At 43.1% G+C, this 26,145-nt stretch overlaps 2 protein-coding genes across 2 annotated transcripts; both read left to right on the top strand.

Moving 5' to 3' along the window:
• Positions 1-7,833, top strand: LOC310768473 (chemokine-like factor). The gene is made up of 4 exons (XM_083626595.1): positions 1-296; positions 1,947-2,105; positions 4,985-5,080; positions 7,296-7,833. Exons 1-4 carry the CDS (start codon positions 234-236, stop codon positions 7,401-7,403), a joined length of 426 nt encoding a protein of 141 aa, XP_083482721.1. The 5' UTR covers positions 1-233; the 3' UTR covers positions 7,404-7,833.
• Positions 7,834-9,807: 1,974 nt separating this feature from the next.
• Positions 9,808-25,910, top strand: CMTM3 (CKLF like MARVEL transmembrane domain containing 3). Its single transcript, XM_083626594.1, has 5 exons — positions 9,808-10,298; positions 18,082-18,237; positions 21,201-21,296; positions 22,517-22,637; positions 23,278-25,910. The coding sequence occupies exons 1-5, from the start codon at positions 10,176-10,178 to the stop codon at positions 23,304-23,306; spliced, it is 525 nt and encodes a 174-aa protein (XP_083482720.1). The 5' UTR covers positions 9,808-10,175; the 3' UTR covers positions 23,307-25,910.
• The last annotated feature ends 235 nt before the right edge of the window (positions 25,911-26,145 follow it).

The following is a 26,145-nucleotide window of genomic DNA, read 5'->3' as shown; positions in this document are numbered from 1 at the left end:
CCTCTCTCCCTGGTCCCCCTGCCTCCATTTTTGGTCCTCGCCGCAATACCCCTGCGAGGTGGGTCAGGCGGAGCGAGAGGAACTAAGCCAGTGGCTCAGCCCAGCAGCCGCAGGTGGCGCCTTCCATCGGCAGCGTAGCTTGGGGCTCGCGGGCGCGCCACAGCCCAACCGGCGCTCTTTCCGGCACCGCCCGCCCGCCCGCCCGGCGCTTCTGCTTCTCCTCAGATGTGACCATGGTGGAAGTGAACTACCTTTTCCTGCACTCCGTGAGGGGAGGCCTCAAGATTGCCCGCATGGTATGAAGCCGGGCTGAGGGGAGGGGGGGAGCTGAGGTTAGATTTAAAATTAAAAACAGTTTTTAAAGCCTTGGCGTGTGGTGGTGGGTCTTCATATGTGCCTCCCTGCAGTCTCTTTGTAACCTCAGGGGCTCAACAGTGAAGCAAGAACAGAGGGGGAGGCAGTCTCTGAGCTTGTGCAGAGCGCATTCACTTTAAACCCCAGGATTCTAAGTTTTGGGAGGGGGACGTGGAGGGTAATGTTTCCAGATCCCTGGCATCTTTGCCTCTTCTGTTTACAAATTAAGTGCCCGGTAAACAAATTGTTGTATTTTGTGTGAGAGTACATATATTATTATTATTATTATTATTATTATTATTATTATTTATATACTGCCCTATACCCTGGGGTCTCAGGGCGATTCTCTGAGGTGGTGAGTGCTACTTGCATATTTATATGGATGTTGACAAGTTGGTTCACACCCATGAGGTGACTGCTGTCAAGCAATGCCACTCTGCCCTGTGTCTGTGTGCCTTAGTTTAAGTGAGCCTTCAAAACGTTTAACTTTGTTTTAGTGTTGCTTTCCAGCTCTTCTCTTTCACTGGAGCAAGGAGTGTTCCATGTTTGTCATTTTTAAAGGAACTGGAAAATTTCAGCAATGCTGATTTTTGCCTCTTGTAGCCAGCCATCTATTTCCACTTCTCTGGATGTCACCCTGTTAAACTCAAATAGGACCTGCTTTGGAGTAGATTTCTGGTGTTCTGGTGTTACAATACAAGTGTTGCCAGATATTTATTTATTTCCATGTATCAATCGCTTCTCATAAAATATCTCAGAGCGATTTCAGAACGAGAAGACCAGCACCAATTATTGCTTATATGAAAGTTAAAAGATGTTTGAAAATGCTTTTGTATGTAAACACAGTATAAAATCCAATACAGATATAAACTGGAATAACACATACATTCTCCTTTATCTGACTATTAGAATATATGTGTGTGTGCACGTGCACTGTTAAATCCCACTGCCTTATTATGATTATTTAATTCTTTGGGGCAAACTAGATGACAAGTGAATTCACTGAATATGTTTGGAGTTTTTGTTTTCTAAATAGCTGCATCTAGTCTGAGGTTTTTGCCACACGACAAAAGTAGCGTTCAAAACCATATGGTAGCTGTTTGTGTTCTTCAGTGCACACACATGCACACTTCTTTGGGGACCCATGTACAGAAGGCACCTCCTTAGTCTCTTTTTTTCTTTTTTTTTTTGAGGAGGGGAAGAAAACAGTACATCTCCAGATCTTTGAATCATAGGGAAGGCAAGTTGTATTCAGGCCCATTTTAAAGACACACGATAGAGCCAGTGTTTCCAAATAAAAAATTGATTGAACAAATACCAAATTTTAAATTTATAAATTACGGTAGGATTTTAAAGCTTGGGTGTGATTATTTTAGTATCTTGAAGGTAATAGCTCAGGAAGAGAACAACTGCCTAAAACCCTGGAAAGTCACTGCCAGCATTTGTGGCAAACAATACTGAGCAAGATGAACCAGTGGTCTGACTATATGACAGCATCCTATGTAAATAGTTTTGCAACATTGGAATATTTGTAGCATGATTATGTATGTATGTATGATCCTAAGTCAATATTCTGTCTTTCTTTCTTGCAGCTTGTAGCTTTTATGGCAATCATCTCTTTTGCAGTTAACAGATCTCATGAAGCATTTTTAGCACTCGTGATCATTGAATTTGTCATTACTTTATTATTCTTTTTACTATATCTGCTGAATCTGCAAAAAAAGCTGAATTTCTTGTTTTGGCCCTTGGCTGTAAGTATTAATGTGCACAAATTATTGTTGCGTATACATGTCTTGCAAAAGTACAAAACCAAACGGCGGGAATTGTGCTGGTATTTCAAACTTCCGCCCTTCCATTTCCAAAACAACTGTTGGGAGTAAGGAGCATCCTCCTCCCACCTGTCTTTATTACCACAATACAAGACAGTTATTAATATTCAGACAAAAGAAAAGCTACACTATTGAATACCGTACAGCAAAATAAGAAACAACAAAATGTTATATTTTCAGTCCTTTTAATTGTTTATTTATTTTTAATGCAGCTAATTCAATTTAAAAACAAATTGAACTGAAGAGTACATATATAGAGGTGGTTTTTAACTATTATTTTGGGGGGCTCTGGAGGTGTTGCCTCCCCCCACCCCGGCCTTCTGAGGACAGAAATGTGGCCTTAGGGGAATCAGCGACAGATCTGGGTTGGCTATAACATATTGTTTTGCTCTCTTTCTGCATCTTATGGCAGGGAAGGAAGTACTTAGCATACCTTGGGGATGTATTCAATTTTGTTGTTGAAACAGAGATTAGGTTCAAACAGATCTCTTTCACATAGAGTATTATATTTGGATGTAGGTGATTCACACATGCATATCTCCCAGGCTGAAATCCTAAAGACACATTTGCAAAAAAGTAAATTCCACTGAACACTCTGTGATTAATTCCATGCATAGGATTGCACTGCATGCCGATAAGACATTTTAAGCATATACTTAAAAATGTAAAGCATGAATGCTACAAATGCATGCTTGCAAACAGAATTACACTACCAGGGAGCAAATAGAGGCAGTACCTCCCAACTAACCATACCTTCACCATCTGAAATGTGTGAAATGGCCCTCACATCTGTTTGTATTGCAGGTGAAGTCTATATGATAGGAAAATTATGTGCAGTTTAAATTGCAATGGCAATTTAAATCGCATAAATGCAAATGATTGCTTGGTGATGCAATCACTAAGTGCTGAAGAAGTGTGTGAAGTTAAAATCTAAGCTTGTTATTTTATTTTGCGCATCTTATTCTGATCAATAATAATAATAGTTCACCGCCCTTTTTTGTTTGAGGCAACATGTTTACAGTGTCATATATTACAAAAGTGAATAATGTGCCTTTAACTATCCTACTTGCCCCCCCCCCAACCATATGGTTCAGTATTGTTAACTTAGTTAAGAAACACAAGGTTCTGTAACCTACAACAGAATATGCAGCAGAGAAATGATAGCCAGAATCCTGCTTGATTGTGTTTGAGAAAGTAAAATAATAAATACTTAACTGACCAATAACGTCGGTTCTGCCCCCCAACATAGTCTTGCCCTCCCAACAAAAAAACCTGGCTACAGCCATTTCCAGATTCAAGGGATGTTCTGACAAAGTCCCATCCAGGGGTCTTTCCCAATGTCTGTGGGTTTATCAGCACCTTCATCACAATCTCAGCTTCTGCCTTCTGGAAGAAGGTATAGGGTTATAAAGGCCAGGACTAGCCGCCTGAGAAACAGTTTCTACGCAAATGCAATTCTGGTTCTAAACGCAGCATAAGGGGTCTCTATAGTATAGTGTATTTTAAAATGGGGTTTCAGAGTTTTAGTGTATTTTAAAATGGGGTTTCAGAGTTTTGAGGGGTTTTTGAATGTTTTATGTAGTTTTTATGTAGTTTTTCAATTTCATTGTTCTACATGGGACAATGACAATAAAGGTATCGTATATATATCGTATATCTGCAGGCTATGAATGTGAACTATCTGCTATTTTAAGTTTCTCTTATAGTACCACTGCGGGCCACTGCTGGGAATTTAACATGGCAGATGGTTCACTCACCCACTACTAGGTAGGGGGTTGGACTAGATGACCCTTAAGGTCCCTTCCAACTCAACAATTCTATGATTCTATTAAATAACAAAATCCCTGATCATGGCTCTCCCATGTAATGTCTAATTTGACCCTAAACATGCAGATTAGAATCTGATGAGCGGTTCACTTGGGGATTTTTTTTTTGAAAACAATGAACTCTGAACTCTACTGAGACAGCACTACTGAGAGAAGGCCACTTGGTGTCACTGTTGCTTGGATTTGGATGTCTATCTCCTTTTATCATCTTTTGAGAGAGCATAAAATGATTAAAATAATGTAGATTTGCCATAGAAGTCTTCGTTGCTGTCCAACATAGGATTATTTGAATTGAATACATATATTTAAGATTGGCACCAGTCAGATTAAACTGTAATTAAAAAGTTTAAATTATTCCCCCTGCAAAAAAAAATAAATCCATTTTTTTCTCAATAAACAAAGGTAAACCTGGGGGGAATACAGAAAAAGAGAGCAGAGAAATGGGGACAAAAGATGAGAGAGTGGTAAGCAAAAAGGGGAAACTGAGCCTGTTGCACACCAGGTGGTGATGGGGTTGGGCCTTCTTTGGGATGGCACTCAGACTCTGTAATTCTAACCCCCTCGGAATGTCCCAACTTTGATGGGATTTGGCACCTTGTTAAAACGTGTGTCTTCTCCTGGACATATGGTCATTGCAATCTAGGCTATTCAAGGTCTGAGGAAATACTGCAGTTACATGTGATGGCCTCATACCTAACTGATAATTTTAGTTTTTTAATTGTTTCTTTGCATAATGTGTTGTTCTATTATATTTTGGTAACTGCTGCATGATTCTTTTTTGTAAATAAGGAACAGTCTAGATGTTTTGATAATATATAAATATCCTTGTATCTTGGGTGCCAAAATAACTTTCCTGGCCTCACGTATGTACTATGCACCCTGGCTTACAGGATGCCATTGACTACACAACCTCAGGTAGCAAAATGCCTGGTCCTGGAGTCAACATTAAGCCATGTTATTTGCTATATTTTTCAGGATGCTTTCAACTCCCTGGTGGGGGCGCTGTTTCTCTTCATTGTGGGACTGTGTGCAACAGTAATAAAAACCGTAGTTGAAACTTTGGTTGGAGGGGTAAGTAAGAGAGTCTGGATAGTATTGTCTCATAGAAATGAAAGCCAGAGGAGCCTTTCACATGTGACATTCCCAGCTTGGTAGACCATGGCTTGCAAAATTATGACTGCTTTCAGACACTATTTTAATCATTTTCCCTGACATTTCCTTACTTGATAATGTTTGCTTTTATGTGATCTTTCACACAATATAAAAGCCAGTTTTGGAAATCTAGCAAAATCTGCTCATTTTCATGTTAATTGTTTCCATTTGCAACACTGTTGACCTGGAAAATTGTGGGGTGGGATTTTGGGCAGCATCCTGGCCACTAGTCATGTCACAAATTTTGGGGTGGTATTCTAGCATATATTCCAAAATGTCTGTCAAGGCATTTTCATGGGTGAATCCGGGGGGGAGGGAGTACATGTGCATAAAGGTTGGGGTTGATAGCATACCATTCACTGGTGTCATGGTGGTGTCTCTTGATCAAAAAGCCACAGTTCCATAATGTAGTGTAAAAAGAATGTTACTTACTGGGACAGAAGTGCTAGCATCATAACCAGGAAAACCAACCCAATAATCCCCACATCTAAATGCACTCTGTGTTTGGACTCCAGCCATTGGTGAGAACTTTTCTCCTAATACAAATAGCTGGTTAGGACGGATCTAAATCAGGACTATGGTGAAGCATTTGAATCTCCTAGAAGAGAAGACTCCCTGGAAAAGACCCTGATGTTGGGAAAGATGGAGGGCACAAGGAGAAGGGGACGACAGAGGATGAGATGGTTAGATAGTGTCTTCGAAGCTACAAACATGAGTCTGACCAAACTGCGGGAGGCAGTGGAAGACAGAAGTGCCTGGCGTGCTCTGGTCCATGGGGTCACAAAGAGTTGGACACGACTAAACAACAACAAAATCCCAGGCCAGGATCATGATTGGACCTCCCACACCTGCTTTTTACTCTTAAAGAAAAATATCAGTGTGTTTCTAATTGCGTCAGTGGAATTACGTCTAGTTTGGCACAAGTAACAGTGAAATCAATGGGGTTCTGCAAACATTAATAATTTCATTCAGTGAGTTGTTATTCTACCAGTGGGGCCAATAATAGTATTTTCGGCATTAAAACAGAACAATAGCATACAAGTTCATATCACGTTTCTTATATGAAAGAGAAGAATATAATTTACATCCAGACTTGCCAAGTGCAACGGTGCCCAATCAGTTCTGTTAAAGTAGGTATGTTATCCTTCTCCACCATCCCCATTTGTCAAAGGTGCAACTACAGTGGTACCTCTGGTTGCGAACGGGATCCATTCTGGAGCCCTGTTCGCAATCTGAAAGGAACGCAACCCGCGTGGGTTGTGATTCGCTGCTTTTGCGTATGCACGTGACGTCATTTTGTGCTTCTGTGCATGCACAAGTGGTGAAACCCGGAAGTAACCCTTTCCGGTACTTCCAGGTCGCCGCGGGACGCAACCTGAAAAAATGTATCATGAAGCAAACGTAACAAGAGGTATGACTGTACTGTATCCCTATTTTACCATGGTCAGAGTAGCCTATTGAGATGAGTAAGTAATAATAATAATAATAATAATTTATTATTTGTACCCCACCCATCTGGCTGGGTTTCCCCAGCCACTCTGGGCGGCTTCCAACAAAGATGAAAAATACACTAAAATGTCACATATTAAAAACTTCCCTGAACAGGGCTGCCTTCAGATGTCTTCTGAATGTCAGGTAGTTGTTTATTGCTTTGACATCTGATGGGAGGGCGTTCCACAGGGCAGGCGCCACTACCGAGAAGGCCCTCTGCCTGGTTCCCTGTAACTTGGCCTCTCGCAGTGAGGGAACCGCCAGAAGGCCCTCGGAGCTGGACCTCAGTGTCCGGGCAGAACGATGGGGGAGGAGACGCTCCTTCAGATATACTGGACCAAGGCCATTTAGTATTGGAGCCTACTGGAAGAATACAACTGATAGAAGTCAGGCAAGGTCAAACCGGAGACGATTTCCCCAAAAACGTTGGGGCAGAGATTACTTTATGGAACACAAGATAAAAAGAATTCAGTTTTTTTCATCTATCACAAATTAAACATTAAAATTGAAATTCACAGGACAGGACTCTTTGATGAGCTGTGGCAGATGCTGTAAACTAGGCACAGGCTGTTGCTGTGATTCAATAAAGAATAATGCCCAGAACATTTTACTGGCATCTGAACTACTTTCTTTTCATTTGCAGGTGTTTTGTCTGATCCTGTGTGGTCTCTGCATAGTAGATGCTGCTTTTCTTTTGAGGAAGATTACATTTAACCAAGGAGCACCAGCAGGGGATGATAATAACAATTAGAATGATCAATGGCCAAAGTCTAATTTATAAACATTTGGAAAGCCTGTTTCAATAGGCTGCTCGTGCCAAATTTTATTTATATTTTTCTAAATCTGAAGAACATGAGCTAGCCAGTAGCACAAGTCAAACTGATTTCAAAGAGAGATTTTAAAGCAGAAGCTTAACTCTCCCAGGAAAGTGAGCAGGGTTCTGAAAATGTTTTTGTGCTCTTAGATTAGAAGAAACTTATTTATGAATGTTAATATATGGTATTCTCATGTACTACTTTTCTAAACTTGTTTACCTATTCACCTGTATGAGCCATCTTGAATTAAGAATAATCCTGTGAATTTTATTCTAACCAACATTACATTTCAAATTATTATCAGATGCAGCTTTATGAACTGGTTTGTGTTAATGTTTTTAATTAAAAAAGCTTTATCTGTAATAATACTGAATCATAAGTGTATTGTATATTGTTGAGCACATTCCCAATTTCCCTTAAAAAGTGCAAGGGTGGGTTGCACTGAAGGGTTTTATTTCTGAGTAAACATACATAGGATTGCAATGTAAGTATATTTTTCCTGAGAGAATATTGGAAAGTCGTGAACTTTTTGTAATGCAGGGGTGGGGACCAGGATTTGACCTGCATGCTATTTTCTGAGCTCCCTGCATCCTCCAACGGGCATTTAGGACTTCTGCTGAACCTTATTTAGCCAACAGAGTAGAGGTTCCCCATGCCTCTTGCAATGTGTGCTTTCCAGGCAACTCTCTGTTTGCCTGTAAGAGTGTCTGTATATACAGGCGGCGAACATTCTGCACGCGTCCAATTGACACATGGCCGCCAACACATAGAGCTCAGTGGAAGCAAGCAGATTCCTAAAAACCAACAGCACAAGCTCAAAGAGCAACACTGTAGCCAGTCAAGAAGCCAGTGTAGTTAAGTATACAGTGTTAGACACAAGCCATTAGTCGGTGACCACAGGCCAGTCACTCATTCTCAGCCTAACCTACACAGGAGGCACCATGTCATTTCTTTACATTCTGTTTTAGCCAAACAACCCAAGGTCAAACCATTATTGCTGATCCTGGTTTGTTTCGCTCAACCATAGTTAAAATTCATCATAGTTCCTTCCTACTTTGGACAGAATGACAAACTGCTGTTAGCTTAAAGGGGAGTAAGGTACATATAAAGACAAATGGACTTATGATGTCATGGTTTCATGAATTACTGGAGCTTGCTTCTTCAGGTGCATGATACCTGCCATCATGCATCCAGTGGCGTATATAAAAACTTACATCATTAGTAGTAGTCGGACCCTGCCCATCTGACTGGATTGCCCCAGTCACTCTGGGCAGCTTCCAGCATACAGTGGTACCTCGGGTTACATATACTTCAGGTTACAGACTCCGCTAACCCAGAAATATTACCTCAGGTTAAGAACTTTGCTTCAGGGTGAGAACTGAAACTGTGCAGTGGCGGCAAAGCAGCAGCAGGATGCACCATTAGCTAAAGTGGTGCTTCAGGTTAAGAACAGTTTCAGGTTAAGAACAGACCTCCAGAACGAATTAAGTTCTTAACCTGAGGTACCACTGTATATAAATACATTGTAAAACATTAAACCTTAAAAAGCTTCCCTATATACAGGGCTGCCTTCAGATGTCTCTGCCCTCCCTGCCCCCAAGAAACAATACTTCTGTCTTGTTGGAATTCAACCTCAATCCATTAGACGCCATCCATCCTCCAACCACCTCCAACCACTCACACAGGACATTCACCGCCTTCACTGGATCTGCTTTAAATAAGAGGTAGAGCTGGGTCTCATCCGCATACCCAGCCCAAACTAAGTCTTCATGCCATTGTTATTTTTGCTGCCAACAGGGTGTGACTGGTGAGAATGTGCTGCTTGTGAACATTCAGAGTCATCTATATCACATCCTCACCATATGGTAAAACACACTCTTAAAAACCACTTCAAGAGTCACTGATATTCCTGGGAAGTGTCATTAGTGTGGGGTGCTGGGAACCAGGAGTGTCAATTTAGTCCCATGGGTCCCGGGGCTGTGGGTGCCATGCAGTGTGCATAGCCCTGGCACCAAAATTTGTGGGTGCCCGGACCCTTCATGGGGAATTTTGTGGGTGCTCGGGCACCCTGGGAGTTGGCAGCTATGCTGGGAACTGAAGTTCTGCAAAGCCTGTACCCTTTAAATCACAGTTCCAAGGTTTCTTTGCGGGAATTCAAGACTGTTAAAGTGGTACAAGCGTGTTTTAAAAGTACCGTGTGGGGGTGACCGTGGCTGCTGGCCGCTGGGTGCTCTAGGAAACAGGGACCAGGTGGATCTTCCATCTCTGATGCAGCAAGGCTCTTCGAATCCTTCGAAGCAAAATTGCAGCGGGGCGCCAGCTCCCCGAGGGTCACGTCCTGGGGTTTGCAACAGCTGCGCACGGACTCGCCTGAGGAAGTACTCCCTGTTTCCAGCAGCTGCACGAGTCGGGGGCGGGGGTCGCCTAACGTGGCGCCCGCCCGGCTCTTCGTCGGAAGGGGCGGGGCGCACGAGATTGCCGCGCGGCAGCGGCTGCTCGGCAGCGTCCCCAGCTGTAGATTTGGCAACCGCTGAGGAAACTTTTTTTTTCTTCGGCTCGGCGTTTTCTGCCCCCCATTTCCGCAGAATCAGGATTTCCGTTTCCCTCCCTTTGAAAACGAGAAAAAAAAAACACTCGCAAACTCGGCGGGGCGCTCTGGTCTCCGCTCTTGGCTAGGCGACGCCTCGCTCGGATCCGCGCAGCCGAGCATGGAGCGAGACGAAGCGGAGGATCCCGAGTCCGGCGGCGCAGTTCCGCCGGGGGATCGCCTGCTCCTATCCTTCAAGGAGTTTCTGAGCTCCGGCAAAGGGAGGCTCCTGCTGGCCGAGGCGGTAAGATGGGGCGCGGAAGGGGGGGGCGGGGGCGAATGCATTGCAAACTCGAGTCAAGGGCTGCGCGTGAGGAAGGGAGGCGGAGAGGACGAGGAAGTGGGGCGGCGGCGGCGGCGGAGAAACTGCAGGCTCTGCTCGCAGTCTTTTCTGGCAAAAGGCTTCCACGCCGCGGGAAGTTTGCCAGGAGCAAAGGAGGGAAACGAGGTCGGGTTCCTTTGCCCTGAACGTGACCCTCTCCCACAGCAATCTTTCCTGTGCCCGTGGACTCAGAATCGAGCTCTGTCCAGTAGGCGCTTACTCTCAGGTAAACCGTGCGCGCTGGATCGCAGCCTGAGGCCCTTGGAAAAGCAAGACTGGCTCCAGCAGGCGTCCTGTAGGATTCGCCTAGAAACGAGGATTTTTTTTCCTCGCCTCGCAGGGACCCCGATGGTGGCCACCACGCCCACCCCGGAGGGGAGAGGGAGAGACAAGAGAGGGCAAAGGCCCGGGCGACTTCTGTACTAGTAAAAACAAAGAAAGAGGCTTCCGGCACCCTGGAAGCTAAGCAGTTTATTACGGCGCAAACGCTTTTCTGGGCGAGAGTCCACTTTGGAAGCATGAAGTTGCGGATGTGAATAGCACTCGTGGCGTTGGGGTTGTAGAATAGTGACGTATGAGGGAAAGGAACTGTATAAAGTCAAACAGATAGTGAGGACGGGGGTTATTAACGGTGGCCTTTTCCAGGCTGGCTGTATGTTGCAACCGAAATCAGTTTGCATCCTGTCATATTCAAGTTGAGCAATTAAAGTGGATTTGGCGCTCTTGGGCAATGAATGTGCTTAGCACACACACCCCCACGCATACACCCCACAGTCTTTTTAAGTTGGTGGTCATTTTAAGTTGAGGGGGAAATGCATTGGATAACATTTGGTTGACGTGAGGTCCTGGCAAACAAATCAGAATGAATGCTCAATACAACATTGTATGTGCCTATAACAGTCCTAAGGGCCGGCTGGGCATGGACTGAGGCAGCCACTTTGAGCAGTGGATTCCACACAGGTGTGGTGTCCCACCGCCCTGGAGAAGTGAGCAGAGGCAGCAGCTTCTGCTGAGATGTCGCCACAAAGTACTGTGGCACAACCCTGGTAAGCAAGGGTTCAGTGGGGGTGGCAACAGGAGGGGCAGCGAAACAACAGAATGAGCCACCCCTGACATCTCGGCAAAGTTTGTGCAAGCGGATGAGGATTAATACTCAACAACCAGGCCTGGAAGAAAGCAGTGATGGTACACAATGTAGGCGATAACACAAATCCTATCGTGGGTAAGTTAATTAACTCACTGTAGCGTGATAAGGTATGACTATCTCATTTAAAACCACAAATGATAGCATTCAATCCCTTGATAAATTCAAATCCAGCCGTTTCATGTTGTAGTCTTCCATTGAAGTTCCTTTGTTTGAGAATAGCTGCATTAAGGTTATACGACCTGGTTTAAAATAGCTTCCTTTGCTCAAGTCTCCCCTCATCTTGCCCTTAGAGCTTTTTCAGGGCTGCAGATTACCTGGATATTCATACCTGGTGATGCAACTTTTGAGAGGGATAATAATATAATAATAATTTATTATTTATACCCCACCCATCTGGCTGGGTTTCCCCAGCGACTCTGGGCGGCTTCCAACAAAAGATTAAAAATACATTAAAACATCAGTTATTAAAAACTTCCCTAAACAGGGCTGCCTTCAGATGTCTTCTAAACGTCAGATAGTTGTTTAATTCTTTGACATCTGATGGGAGGGCGTTCCACAGGGAGGAACTTTTCACACAAAAATTGAAAGGGGCAGAGTTTTGGGTGCTCTGTTGATTGTTCTAGTGCTGAGATCTCTTCTAGGGAGTCTCCTAAAAGCATCTCCATCTCTCTCTCTCCCTCCCTCTCTCTCTCTCTCTCTGGGTGGGAATATATGACATAACTTTTACAAAATGATGTGTCTTGTACAAAAAGTGGATACTAGATAGAGAAAATTCTATCGCTGCCTCTCCCAAAATCTGGTGTTAAGTGAGTCATCCAATGAAACTAAATTGGCAGGAGATTCAGGGCGGACAATGGAAAGGACTTCTGCACAAATCACATAATGAAATTATGGGATTCACTGCCACAAAATGTGGTGGGGATCAGCAATGCAGATAGCATCAGAAGGGGATTCAATAAATTCACAGAGCTCCATCAGCACCTGTTTAGTCACACTGGCTACCTGGGACCTCCTTGGTTCTCATGGGACTTGGTGGCACTTTTGGGGGAGAGGGCTATTACCTTTGTGTCCAACTTGTGGGCTTCCCAGAGGCAACTGGTTGGCTGCTGTCAGGTTGTTGGACTAGGCGAGCTGTGGCTCTTAAGGTTACCAGATGTCCCTGTTTCCTGGGGACAGTCCCCGGATTTCCAAATCAGTCCCCATACAAAATCCATTGAAGTTGAAAAGTGACACCGGATACATTGAAAAAAATCTGGTAAAAAAAAGCATAAGTTCTGATGCTTTTTCCAACCCCATGGTAGTGGTGAGGAGGCTCAGGGACCTCTAGGCCTCTCTGTATGGCCCTCAGAGCTCTCCCAAAGCTCTCTTCTATCCTGGACTCATTGATGATTGTTCAATGTCCTTATAAATTACTTGGATGAAGGAATTGAGGGGATGCTCATCAAATTTGCAGATGACACCAAACTGGGAGGGGTAGCTAATGCCACAGAAGACAGAATCAGAATTCAATATGACCTTAACAGATTGGAGAACTGGGTGCAAGCTAACAAAATGAATTTCAGTAGGGACAAATGTAAGGTTCTGCAGTTAGGCAGGAAGAAACAGATGCACAAATACAGGATGGGGGACACCTGGCTTACTAGCAGTACATGTTCAAAGGATCTAGGGGTCTTGGTGGACCACAAGCTTAACATGAGTCAACAGTGTGATGCAGCAGCAAAAAAAAAAGCTAATGCTATTCTAGGCTGCATCAACAGAAGTATATTGTCCAGATCAAGGGAAGTAATAGTACCACTCTATTCTGCCTTAGTCAGACCACACTTGGAATACAGTGTCCAATTCTGGGCCCAACAATTCAAGAAGGATATTGGCATGCTGGGATGTGTGCAGTGGAGGGCAACCAAGATAATCAGGGGTATGGAAACTAAGCCTTAGGCAGGCACTTGAAGGAGCTGGGTATGTTTAGCCTGGAGAAGAAGAGACTGAGGGGAGATATGATAGCCATCTTCAAATATCTTAAGGGCTGTCACATGGAAGATGGTGCAAGTTTGTTTTCTCCTGCTCTGGAAGGTAGGACTTGAACCAATGGCTTCAAGTTACAAGAAAGGAGATTCCGACTAAACATTCAGAAAAACTTTCTGACAGTAAGAGCAACAGACTCCCACTAGAGGTGGTGGGCTTTCCTTTCTTAGAGGTTTTTAAACAGAGGTTGGATGGCCATCTGTCATGGATGCTTTAGCTGAGATTCCTGCATTGCAGGGGGTAAGACTAGATGACCCTTGGGGTCAAATCAAATCAAATCAAATTTTATTAAACGGTCACAGACCAGATTAACTCGTACAGCTAGTCAGCAAAGCATAACACCGGAAAAAACAAAGGACAATTTCAATACAGATTAGGCCATAACAGCAATTTAAAATTAGACAGCATAAATAAAATTAAGTATTTGCCTTCGCCTGCATATTGGCATTGGAAAGCTCTTGTTTCCTGCGCCTAATAGCGGCTACACAGAATTTGGCAACATTGATCGTAATTTCAGGAACCTTATCTTCTACCAAGGCTCTCATACGTTGGAGTTCTGGTTCATTTTTAAGCTTTTGTAGAACTGGGGCAATAAAGGTCAGGCGTAGATCCTCGTAGTAACTACAGTGCAGCAATACATGCAGACTTGTTTCCACTTCCAATGAGCCACATGGGCAAACACGTGACTCATATGGTTTGCCCTCATATCTGCCTAGCAGCAGGGCAGAGGGCAGAACGTTAAATCTGGCCAGGGTAAAGGAGTGTCTGTACTTAGGTATTTGTAAATCAGCCAGATAATTTGCGGGTGAGAACTCTCTCCCAAAGTCTCTAATTGTGGCATGTTTATCCATTTTGCCCATATGACATTGCAGCTCTATGTCCCTAATGCGTTGAAGCACTTGACTTCTGGCTCTCTCATATCCTGCCACTATCAAGATCTGCGGGGAGATTCCCAAGCTTCTTATCTTTTCAAACAGGGAAGCTTTCCAGGTAGAATGAAAGGTGTCTAAGAGTGTTAAAGGAGCCAAACCGGCCGGGGAAAAAATAAGTTTTAACCAGTAGTGTATCTTTAGAATCCACAACCGCGCGTTAACGGGTGGTTGTCCAACTTCTAAGCGGACAGCTATATTAGATACACAGGGGGGGATCGATAGAATTTTGTTTGAAATGCCTCCATAGGCGCAAAATTTTTAAAACTGCAAACCTGGGATCCATAAGTGAGTTGTGGGAGTATTTTTGCAGCAAAAACCTGGGAGGCCGCCGGAACGTATTTACCCCCTTTCCCGTGAAAAAATCTTGTAAGGGCTTTATTGGCCCTTCCTGCGTTGCCAATGGCGTTTTCCATCTGTTGGTGCCACGAGACCCTTTCCTGAAAAGTTATTCACCCTTGGGGTCCATTCCAACTCTAGAATTCTATTATTCTCTTGATGTAGTTATTTCCCATTTTTTTGTTTTCCCCTTCTTTGTCCTCCTCCTTTCTGCCCTCCCTTCTAATACAGACGTCACAAACAGTTGTTGACAATGACTAGCAATTTCTTGCGCAAGATTTGCTTTTTCTTCATTTGCTGTATTTTTCTCTAATAATTATTGTCTCTGCCAAAGTGGCTCACATCAAACAGAAAGAGGGAGGGGGAGACAGGCCCAGCCATTCAGTTTACAAACAAGAAAGACAAGGTACGCAAGGAAAAAGGGAGTGGAGGGAAGAGGTAGAGGCAGGGGGTCAATTCAAGGCCAGAATGTTTGATGTATCATTGGAGAAAACAGTACAAGGCACTGTGAAACATTAATTATGTCCGGTTCCTTTCATAAGTTGCATGAATAACTGCGTAGATCCTCACCTACCTGCACCATGCCATGTGGCAACATGGAGGGGTTACTAGATGTGAATTTACCTGTGGATTGTGTTGCTTAGTGATCATGGTATCACAATGGGATATTATCTTTTGCATTTGTGCATTACCTCTTGAATCGCACTGCAACTTTGTTTGGTTTGAATTTAAAAAAGAACAAACCTTTAATACATGGGGGAAGCAAAGGAAGGTCAGAAAACAGGGGTGAGCTACAAGAGGGTCTTTATATCCAGTTTGGGCCACGCTGATCATCCCTTGCTGCTGTTCTTGCTTGAACAGCAATTGGTAGCTCGGTTCTTTGGCTGATGGACAGAGCCAGAGTGTGCTTTCCCTTGGCTTCTGCAGCCCCGAACAGCAGGCAGATGGAGCTGGAAGTTCTTTCAGGCAGAGACAGAGGAAATGATCTCCTTGCAGCTGTTCCTTCTTTGACCAATGGATGATGCCTGGCTGGCCTCCCCCATGCCATGATGTGATTCCTGGGAGGCAGGCTTCCAGTGGCCCTAAGAGAATCTACCTCAGAGTGTGCTTCCCATCTGCTCTCAAGTCCCAGAGCAATAAAAAAATCCCTACTACCTGAGTTGCCCACCGTGCCATCACTGTGCCATTTGGAACTCCAGAAAGGAAGGTCTGTGTGCATATGAGAGACTGTGTATAACGCAAGGAATATAGCTTCAAATATAGGCAGCGATATAAACACCCCCTCCCCCCGGCATTCTGTGTTCATCACAATCAGCGCTGCATCCATCCTGCATCCATTTGGCTTCTGCTATCCCCTAATGCTGAAAGTAATGTAATTAATTACACAATCAGTTTTAGTGGAATGGAAATGTCAAAAATGTTGAAGAAACAAGTGTCATTTACAATTTAAAAAAAAAAACATAGCTAATACCACTCGCATTTGCCTTTGTGGTTTTTGTTCCTATAAGACAAATCATTTCCAGATTCTAAATAAAGCATGTTGTATTACTGTTTCTGAAAACAGTGTGACTCTGGTTTCCTCAGAGTAAGCATTTGCTGCTTTGCATTGCTTGCTTGGAGTGGTTTAACAAATCTTTAAAAAGGAGGAAGTGCTGTCTGCTTCCTCTACAGAGCTTCCTTGGAACAACTGAGCAGAATAAAATTAAGATGGACTCGTTTGCTTCCTGCTGTCTCTCCTGCAGTGTTTACTCAGAAAAAAGTTTCCCTGTGTTCAGTGGGCCTTGCTCCCTAGTAAGTGAGTTTAGGATTGCAGCCTTAATCTTGCTTTGCCATAAAAATGACATTGCTTGGAGGTTTGTGCTCCTGGTGATGCTTTAGTTTGCCATATGTGGACTTCTGTGTTTTAGAATTGGAATCTACTGATCAATCTCTGGCTGATTTCCAGGTAGACCAGGCAAGAGTTTCAGATTCCCGGGTTTCTTTTAGCAATACTAACTTCCCAGCTCTACATTAGGCTGATGAAACTAAAGCAGTTTGGAAAGGGGGAAGCAAGGAATGGATGTTTGCATGAAAGGGCTGAACTCCATTCTGAGACTCAAAACCAGTTCTTTTGCTGAGTATCAGAGGTGCCAAGTTTGTTAACCCAACATGTCCTTTGAATCTTTGGCTCTGATTGGTGGATATTGGAGTTCTAATAAAGAAACAAGGCAGGTCTTGTAAGCCTGAAATGGGCCAGGCCTGTTCTAAAATACAACTTAGAGAAAAGTGCAAGAGAAGCCCCAAATAGTGCATTAGTGGTGGATTTCTACTGGACTGTCTGCACATCATTCCACTTTGTTGGTTGTTCTCCAATATGACTGTGTTATTCCCATTTAGAAGGGTACTCTTGCACTGTAGCACAACAAAAGCAGGACATGAAAAAACCAAACAGAGCATTTGTGGTATGAAAAGTGACAGGATTTCAACAGGAAAATATGGGACATGCAGTGCCGGGCGCTGTGGGTTAAACAATAGAGCCTAGGACTTGCCGATCAGAAGGTCGGCAGTTCGAATCCCCGCAACGGGGTGAGCTCCCGTTGCTCGGTCCCTGCTCCTGCCAACCTAGCAGTTTGAAAGCACCTCAAAGTGCAAGTAGATAAATAGGTACCGCTCCGGCGGGAAGGTAAACGGCGTATCCTTGCACTCCTCTGGTTCACCAGAAGCGGCTTAGTCATGCTGGCCACATGACCCGGAAGCTGTATGCTGGCTCCCTCGGCCAATAAAGCGAGATGAGCGCTGCAACCCCATAGTCGGTCACAACTGGACCCAATGGTCAGGGGTCCCTTTACCTTAAACAAGCTATACCTTAGGGTCCCACTCTCTTGGGGGCCCCAAAAATATTTAAAGGAAAACAGCCACAGTGTTTTGTGTTGTGTAGGCTCCTATTTGTATGTGCAAATGGCTTTAGATACCTATTAGGTCCATAAATTACCATATAGCATATATTAAAGATAAAAAACAGTGACAATTTGTTGGTGACAAATGGCAGCTGGACATATAAAGGGCCCCATTACCCCCAGTAGCTTAGGGCCCCATCAAACCTAAATCCGGCCCTGGTGATATGTCCCTATCTGCAGGCACAAACGGTACTGAAGGTGTGATTGTGTATAACAGCCCCAATAATATAATGAGCACAAATTGCAATGAATGCTGAATAACAAGGGACGCCTGGAGGAACCCACATGCTCTGAGCTCCAGATGACCAATAATGTTCTCCTTTGTGTTGCAGGTGCTGTCGTTCATCATCTTCATCTGTTATATTGCCTCCTCTGCTGGGTCTTTCCTGATTGTACCACTGTTAACCCTTCTGGCGGCCCTGTGTTTTTTCTTTGCATATTCTTTAAAGCTTAATGAGAGGTTCAAAGCAGTCTATTGGTTTTTGGCGGTAAGTGTGTGGACACATGCGATCAATCTGAGGCAAGTCAATGAAATGGTGGTTGGGGGCGGCAGGTTGCCAGTCACTGTCTAGACTGGGCAGTAGGGAATCTGTGGTCCTCCGGGTATTGCTGTCTGGAACTGAGGGCAATTGGGAGACTAACAGCTTCAGGAGAGTCACAGGGGACCATCCCTGCATAGCCTTGGAGTGAATATCCAAGGTTGGCAAGGAAGATGTGAAGGAGGTGCACATTTGAAGTGAAAGAATGATGGGTAGCTGAGAATTTGGGGAGAGCCTGCAGTGTTGATGGGCATAACCTCCTAGTATCATGACTGCTTTAGCGCCCAGCTACCACAGGCAAAAACGTGCCCATGTTGTCTCCCAGGATGACTTGTAGTGCCAGGCTGAGAGATTAATCTTGTGCGTAGCAGTCACTGTGTACCATATGAGATCTCTGAGGTGCACATCACTGTGTCTTAAACTGTTCAGCTACAACATCATTTGTCAGTTTTGTTACTGTGTTTGGATGAAATCTAAATTTCATTATTGCCATCATCGCCAGTTATCGCAACTACAAGTGGAATGTGCAAAATGTTGCCGTGGGGAATGCTCCTTGTTCACAGTTCCAACCAGCTGCCCTCCATTCCATTCGCCCTGTGACCACTACCATGCTCAGTCCTCACTGAGTGGTTTGGGGGGTAGGCTAGTTGCTGCCCACTTAGAGGGTTTTCCATTAATATTGCTTTTTTTTCTTTAAAAAAAGTTTAGGGGTACTCTCATTTTCCTCTACTTATATTGAAATACTGCCCTTCAATGAGGCCAAACTTAGATTCACAAAATGTTTAGGGGTATGCGTACCCCTGCGTCCCCCCAGAAAAAATATATATCTGCAAACCTTGGGATTCCCCCCAACACACTGGAACTTCCCTGTTGCCTTTCAGAGGTTTCATTTTGATGGCAAATCTGTTGTCACTTACCATCAGAGCTTATTTTTAGATGGAGTTGAGTATTCATATAACATAGTGACTGTGCAACTGAACCTTTGCAAATAACTCACTAGGTATCCTTAGACAAGCCACTCTTCCCTGACATTAGTTCTCAAAGATCTTTGGGGAAGTCTCTCTTAGTGGTCCCCTTGGCTCAAACACATGGCTTGCTCCCACCAGGAGCCATGCATTTGACAAAGACTTTCCTATTTTAGCAGGCATTTAAAGGTATTTTTATGTTTCTAGGGTGAATTTTAATTGTTCTCATTCTTTGTATGGGTTTAAAAGATTTTATATACACTTAGAAATTCTAAATATATAAATACCTTAAATAAATACTAAATAAATTAAAATTGTCTTCCTCCTGACTTAGCCTACCAATAGTTACTAGCTGCTCCTGAAACTGACCACTAGGTGCTGCTCTGGCTCCAAACAAATTCCCTATTTAGCAGTGCCATGTTTGAAAAATGCAAAGCTGCACTCCAGCTTAGTTTCTCAATGACAGCATATTATTTCCCATCAGCCTCTTGATGTTTCTTCCTGAGAAGCTGCCGTTAGAGATATAAGCAGCAGAGCTAGGCGTTTGCTGTAGAAACCCAATGAGGACTTGCCCCTAAACATTGCCCCATTTTATAAAATACTTAATAGGATGCTCTCCAAACAATTGTAAAAGGGAGAATTAACAATAAATCATTCTCCTGAAAAAAATAACACAAATGTTTTGCGGGGAAACTTCTCTACTAAATTTCAGTGGATTTCAAGGTAATGAAGCAAAGCCATATGTGTTGTGTCAAAAGAAGGCACTCAAGTATGCTTCTGTGAATCAGTTTTTGTTTCAAAAAGCATCGAGCAGCTTTTCTTTTCCTTTTAAGCCAATGAATTGTCTCAAACTAAAAGCACCCAGTGGCACAAATCAAGAATAGACATTGTCACCTGCACACTAGTAACAATGGCATAGAAAGATGATACTGTAGGTTTGCTTTTGTGGAAATTCTGCAACTGCACTGCAGGGGTGAGGTCTGAGTAACATTAGGTCTATTAACAGCAACTGTGGACAGTTCTCAGCATGGTTCATAATAGCAACCTCTTTCTGATCTCCAAAGGATTTCAGATTCTTGAAGGATTTGCATCTTACGATGGCCAACTAGTTCTCTCATCTGTTCTGTGTACTAGAACTTGGTACAGAAGATCTCCATGTATATTGCTTCTCAGAGAGGCTGCAATGAAATACCCTTCAGCCCAGTGTAGTAAGAGAGATTCACCTGGAAGCTTCTTTGTGACCAGCCAGTGGGCATGTTTCTGTGTTGTTCAGTTCATCTGGGCCCCACTGAACAGGCCTAAGGGTCTTTGATTCATTGACACATCTCCATATGGAACCTCTAATAGTTGCATATGATTAGAGCTGGATCAGGGCCAGTTGGTTTGATTAAACGCATGTCCTGCTTAAGAGCTTGCTAAAGGCAAGAGAACATATTGGTCCAGCGTATTTTGCTGCCCAGCACACTTTGCGGCTAGTCAGGTTCTAGACTAAATTCTGTGCTACTCAACACTGGGTTCCAACAGTGGAGCCATTGCTCTGCTTCTTGTTCTTCCCAAATAAAATGCCCCAGCTTAGGTGAAGGAGCCTATGCAACAGGTGTAGCTGAGAACACCCCAGCAAGTGTGCAAAGGAGTGGCACTTTTGCGGTTCCCATGAGAATCCAGAATTAGTAGGGTATCATAGTTGAGGAGCATGTGCATCTGAGTCTGGCTGAAAAATCCAGCGCAAAACCTAAATAAACCTCATATGCAGTTGGGTGCAGAAGCTTGATCGCATCCTGTTAATAACTTGGTAGAGCCGCCAGTGTTGAACTAAAAGTGATTTGGGGCTGTCAATTGACTATCTGGTTTGCAGCAATTAAGGGGATATGTGTTTTGCATAACCTTGCCACCCATCCAGCTTAAAACTTTGTCCCTAACTTGATTTCAAAACTCTTTGTCTTGCAGGACTTTTTATGTGGCATCATTGCTGCTATTATATATTTTGCCATCTCGATTGCCGCAGTCTCAAAATATTCTGACACAGCATCCAAGGCAGCAGGAGTAAGTTGATGTTTCAGGCTGGTTCATACCTGGGAGTTAATGATAAGGGGATAAATTCTACCTACCTACCTGATACTGATAGATGTCTTGCATCCATTCCATGCAACTAAGATTAAACAAAACGAAGGAAGATCTGTTGAATGGTATTGAGATACTCATGCAAAGGAACAGCTATGGCCATCTTAATATAGAAAGAAGAGCTGTGGTATTTAATCTATTAAAAACTTCTGATCACCTCACTAATCTTCCTGCCATCTCCCCCACATTAACCCCCTAGAGCTTCCCCTGCCTACTAAGCTTAATGTTTACCTTCCCAACCTCATTTCTAGAGCCCCTTTTCTCCTCTATTCTGCAGCCTCACCCATTTTCACCTTCACCCCATTATCTATGCTTCCCTTGCCCCTCCTTTACACAAGCCTCTTACATCCAAACAAGCTCCATGATAACCTCCTGCATCTTCATCCTGTCACACAATGCAGCTACTAAGCACCCTTTTCACCCTCCGCCCATTTAATGAAGCTCCGTGGCCACTGCTGTTGTGCAGCCTGCCTTCACAGTTGCTCCACTACATCACCCTGACTTCATGCAAATGCAGAATTGTGGTGCAACACAACAAATATTCCAGTGGGGGCTATGTGATTATATTATTATGTTTTATTATACGAAGAGGTGTTTTGCAATACACCCACACCCATATCTGTGTGCGCGCGCATGCTTCAGAACTACAGTTTTTACAAGAGCTGAATTCAACTAATGTTTATTTCTGATATGACGGGATATGTTTTCCTTACACACTCCCACTCTAAGAAAAAGACCACTTTGCAGAATTTATTCTAAATATATTTTATTTCATTTTTGCAAACCCGCCCCCCCATATCCTGGAATGTCCCTCCAATTTCTTTGCCTGTGATTCGGGTGGAGGGTTTTGAAAGGTCACTTCCACACAGCTCTAGTCTTCACTCAGATGTAAACTTTGTGTTTTAATTGTTAATATTTATTTACGTTTGATAACTGTCATGCTCGGAGTAGATTAACTGAAATTGTGACCCTTTAAGTACCTCCTTATGAAGACTAGAAATGCTTGAAATTCCCTAAAATAGGGACACACACAGCAGCTGATGCCAGCAGGGAAATGTTTTCAATAAGCTGTTCCTGCACAATTTTTTTCCTTTCATTTGTGCTTTCAAAAACTCTGCTTTTCAAAACCTTTTGCTCTTCAGGTGCTTGGATTCATCGCCACAGTTGTCTATTGTGTTTATGTCTACCTAACCTTTAATGACCTGATGACATATCTCAAGCAAGGAGCTTCTTCAGATGCCCCTGAGCCACGTAAATCAGAAGGTAGGTACAAACCAGCTTTGCATTGCCATCAGCCACAGATCCAAGCTCATTTGTGGGCTATATTTGCAATAGATGTAGATCTGCAATAGATGGGAGCAAGCCTTCTCTCCAGTATTGCTTCCTCTGTTTAGAAGCTAAATTTTTAAAAAAAACAACCTTCAGCTTCTGTATTTAGAATAAATGATCTGGCTGTGTTGTGCATCACACATTTCAAATTCCAATTTTTAAAAAAGTTATAGGAATGATAGGGTATTACAAAAGATACCAAGGCATGGAAGGATGGTTTGTTGCAAATGCAAAGCATTTATATTCACATATAAAATACAGTGGTGCCTCGCAAGACGAAATTAATTCGTTCCGTGAGTCTTTTCGTCTTGCGATGATTTTCGTCTTGCGAAGCACGGTCCGTCGCAACTGCGCCTCTTCAAGCGGCTTTAAGAAAAAAGCGAACAAACTCGCAAGACGTTTTCGTCTTGCGAAGCAAGCCCATAGGGAAAATCGTCTAGCGAAGCAACGCAAAAACCGAAAAACCCTTTCGTCTTGCGCGTTTTTCATTTTGCGAGGCATTCGTCTTGCGGGGCACCACTGTAGGACCCACCCCAACCCTGACATTTTTATTGACAACCTCTCTCTCTTTCAGATGATGACTCGGATTCAGATTCCGACTGAAGCAACAGTGCCTTGAGAAGATTGTAGAGCCAAAAGGGGTGGACAATGGGTACACTCTTCTTTTAGCAATTGTAACCTTTTTATGAACTTTTATTTCCATTGTACAGATCATCGCCCAAAGCCACTGCTGAGGATATGCTAGTCTCATGAAAGACTTCCTCAGAAAAAACTGCTGCTGTTTGAGCCTGGACATGTTTTCCTCTGTCTTTTCTCATTCAGCACTACAATGTACTGTTCAGTAAATTTTCTTAACCTTTTTTAAAAAACAGACTATAGTCAGGGTTGCGTACATCGATGATTGCATCAGACAAGCATGAAACCTGTTCAGTACTGGACACAAAACTCTAAACCAGTCTGAACTTCAGCACTCTTTTAAAAAATCAATTCCTTAGATTGAGATTTTAAGCTAGAGAGAAAAAGGAAATATGAGAAATGGATTTTTTGTGTGTGTGTGTGTGCTGGAGACCTCTTTATTACTTAATAGATGCAGGAAAAAGGCTATGAAGAAGACATATTCCAACATTATTGATACTTTACATTACATGCAGATGCATGGAAGCATCTTGTTTTTTGTTTAGAACAATGCATTAGAACAATGACTAAGAGACATAGGGATACTTAGTTTTGTCTTACCCACAATTTCTGAACACCATATGCCTTGTCTAGACATAGAGATGCAAGGTTCCAAAGAATCGGCTTGTGTTTTTGTTTTTTAGCAAAGGTTGTGGAAAATAGCTGGAGTAGGGAACTTGTCATACTACATATAAGCAGGTGAGAAAGTGGATAAGTGTCCCAACTTTCACCACATTATAGTCCCCCTTCTATCGCTTTTTGTCTTTTGAAGACCAGCTTCAAAGCTCTTGCACAATTAGTATGCAAGATGTAAGTACATACAGTGGGACCTCGGGTTAAGTACTTAATTCATTCTGGAGGTCCGTTCTTATCCTGAAACTATTCTTAACCTGAAGCACCACTTTAGCTAATGGGGCCTCCTGCTGCTGCCGCACGGCCAGAGCACAATTTCTGTTCTCATCCTGAAGCAAAGTTCTTAACCCGAGGTACTATTTCTGGGTTAGCGGAGTCTGTAACCTGAAGTGTATGTAACCTGAAGCATATGTAACCCGAGGTACCACTGTATTTGATTCATGGCAGTAGGCTTCAGGGATGCCCTGTTTTGCTGAGTTGGGTGGCATGTGCTTGAGTTTCCTATAAAGCCTTTGTTTGGTAATTTTTTAAAGTCAGGCTGTAGGTCAGTGGTAGAGCACACGTTTACTCTCTATTAAAAGGATTACAGAATCTAACATTTTCCTCCTATGTTATACTCCTGCTGCATCAGGGTAGACTTTGCAGGATTAGATAAGACCCATGGCAACTTCATGTACCTTCATGATATATCTGGCTTAACAAATAAGATAGCCAAGGATATGTAATGGTGATTTATTTTCAAGCAATGAATTGTTTTAGAGAAAGCAGGCAAGGATGCTCAGTATCTGTAATTCTTCCACTGTATGGGACTTTAAGCAATAACAGCAAATGAGATCTTGGCAGTGACAATCTAAAGGTGCATCAACTTTGTCCTTGAGATGATGCACAAGAAAAGTTTGAATTTCTAGGGGGGGGGGCAATTACTAAGCTTTTATGAAAAGAGGATAATCTTAACAAAACTGAACTGATATGAACAGGCCTACACTGTTTGAACCAAAGAAGCAGCTGGGAAACATGCTTAATTAGGATGCAGTTTTCCTCTAAATCAGGCATCCCCAACCTGCAGCCCTCCAAATGATCCCTAGCTAACAGGACCAGTGATCAGGGATGATGGGAATTGTAGTCCAAAACATCTGGAGGGCCAAAGGTTGGGGATGCCTGCTCTAAATCAACTGTTATTCAGTTTACAGAAGTGCATTTGAGGAGGTGGAAAAGAGAATTGGAATCTGCTTTTAATGTGGTAGCTTAAATAATTTACCAAAAAAAAACTACAAGCAATAGCGATCCTGAAGAACAGTAATACAAGCTGAACAGCACTTGTGGGGCAAAATCAACTGGGTACATCCAAGTGAGAAAGAAGTCACAAATACCTGCATTGTTTTTAAAGTGAGCTGCATCAGTAGCCCATCCTTAAACTGTGAGTTATGACTATACGTTGCAAGCCTGTATTTCTTTTTCCACTTTTTCGTCAACTAAAAGGTTCATCTGTTTTGTATTTCCTTCAACAATGTATTTCTACACAGTATTTACCACATATGATAAGCCGCAATATATTGATAGAGTAGTTTTGTAGATACATTAAGACTGGGGGGTGTGTGTGTCCTTATTTCAGTGACTTTTGCTAGCAATGCACTAGAGGTACTTTTTTCAGGCTTAAAAATGACAAAAATACTGCCCTCTTGAAGGCTGGCTCCTTCACAGGGTAACTAAGTGTCCTGTCTTAGTCTAGCGCATGGGCTTGGGAGTCTTGAAATGGGCATTTTATATTTCTGTCTTTTTTTACAGACACTTGAATGTGATATTTTTTTTAATGTGTCTTCACTTGACTTTTTAACACTGCATGTCAAAGCTGGCACAGAATTTATGAACCATGCTGGAATAAACTTCATTGATATGAAATGTGTAGCCTTACTTCTGATGTATTTTTAAATCTTCCAGGCAGCTCTCACAGGGTATTCAATAGGGTACAGAAATACGTTGGCATCTTGGGACATTAGCATCTGGAAGTGAGCAGGACCGACCCTTGATTTTTTAAAGGCTCCTTTTCCAAAGGAGATATTTCAGGAGCCGGTTATAATTCTTTCTCTTCCCCCCTTATGAAGGGTCTTCGGGAGGCATTTAACCCATTACATTT

The sequence above is a fragment of the Podarcis filfolensis genome (genome assembly GCF_964270895.1).
Source record: "Podarcis filfolensis genome assembly, chromosome: 8".
Taxonomy (NCBI): domain Eukaryota; kingdom Metazoa; phylum Chordata; class Lepidosauria; order Squamata; family Lacertidae; genus Podarcis; species Podarcis filfolensis.
This window is presented reverse-complemented; position numbering and strand designations above follow the sequence as displayed.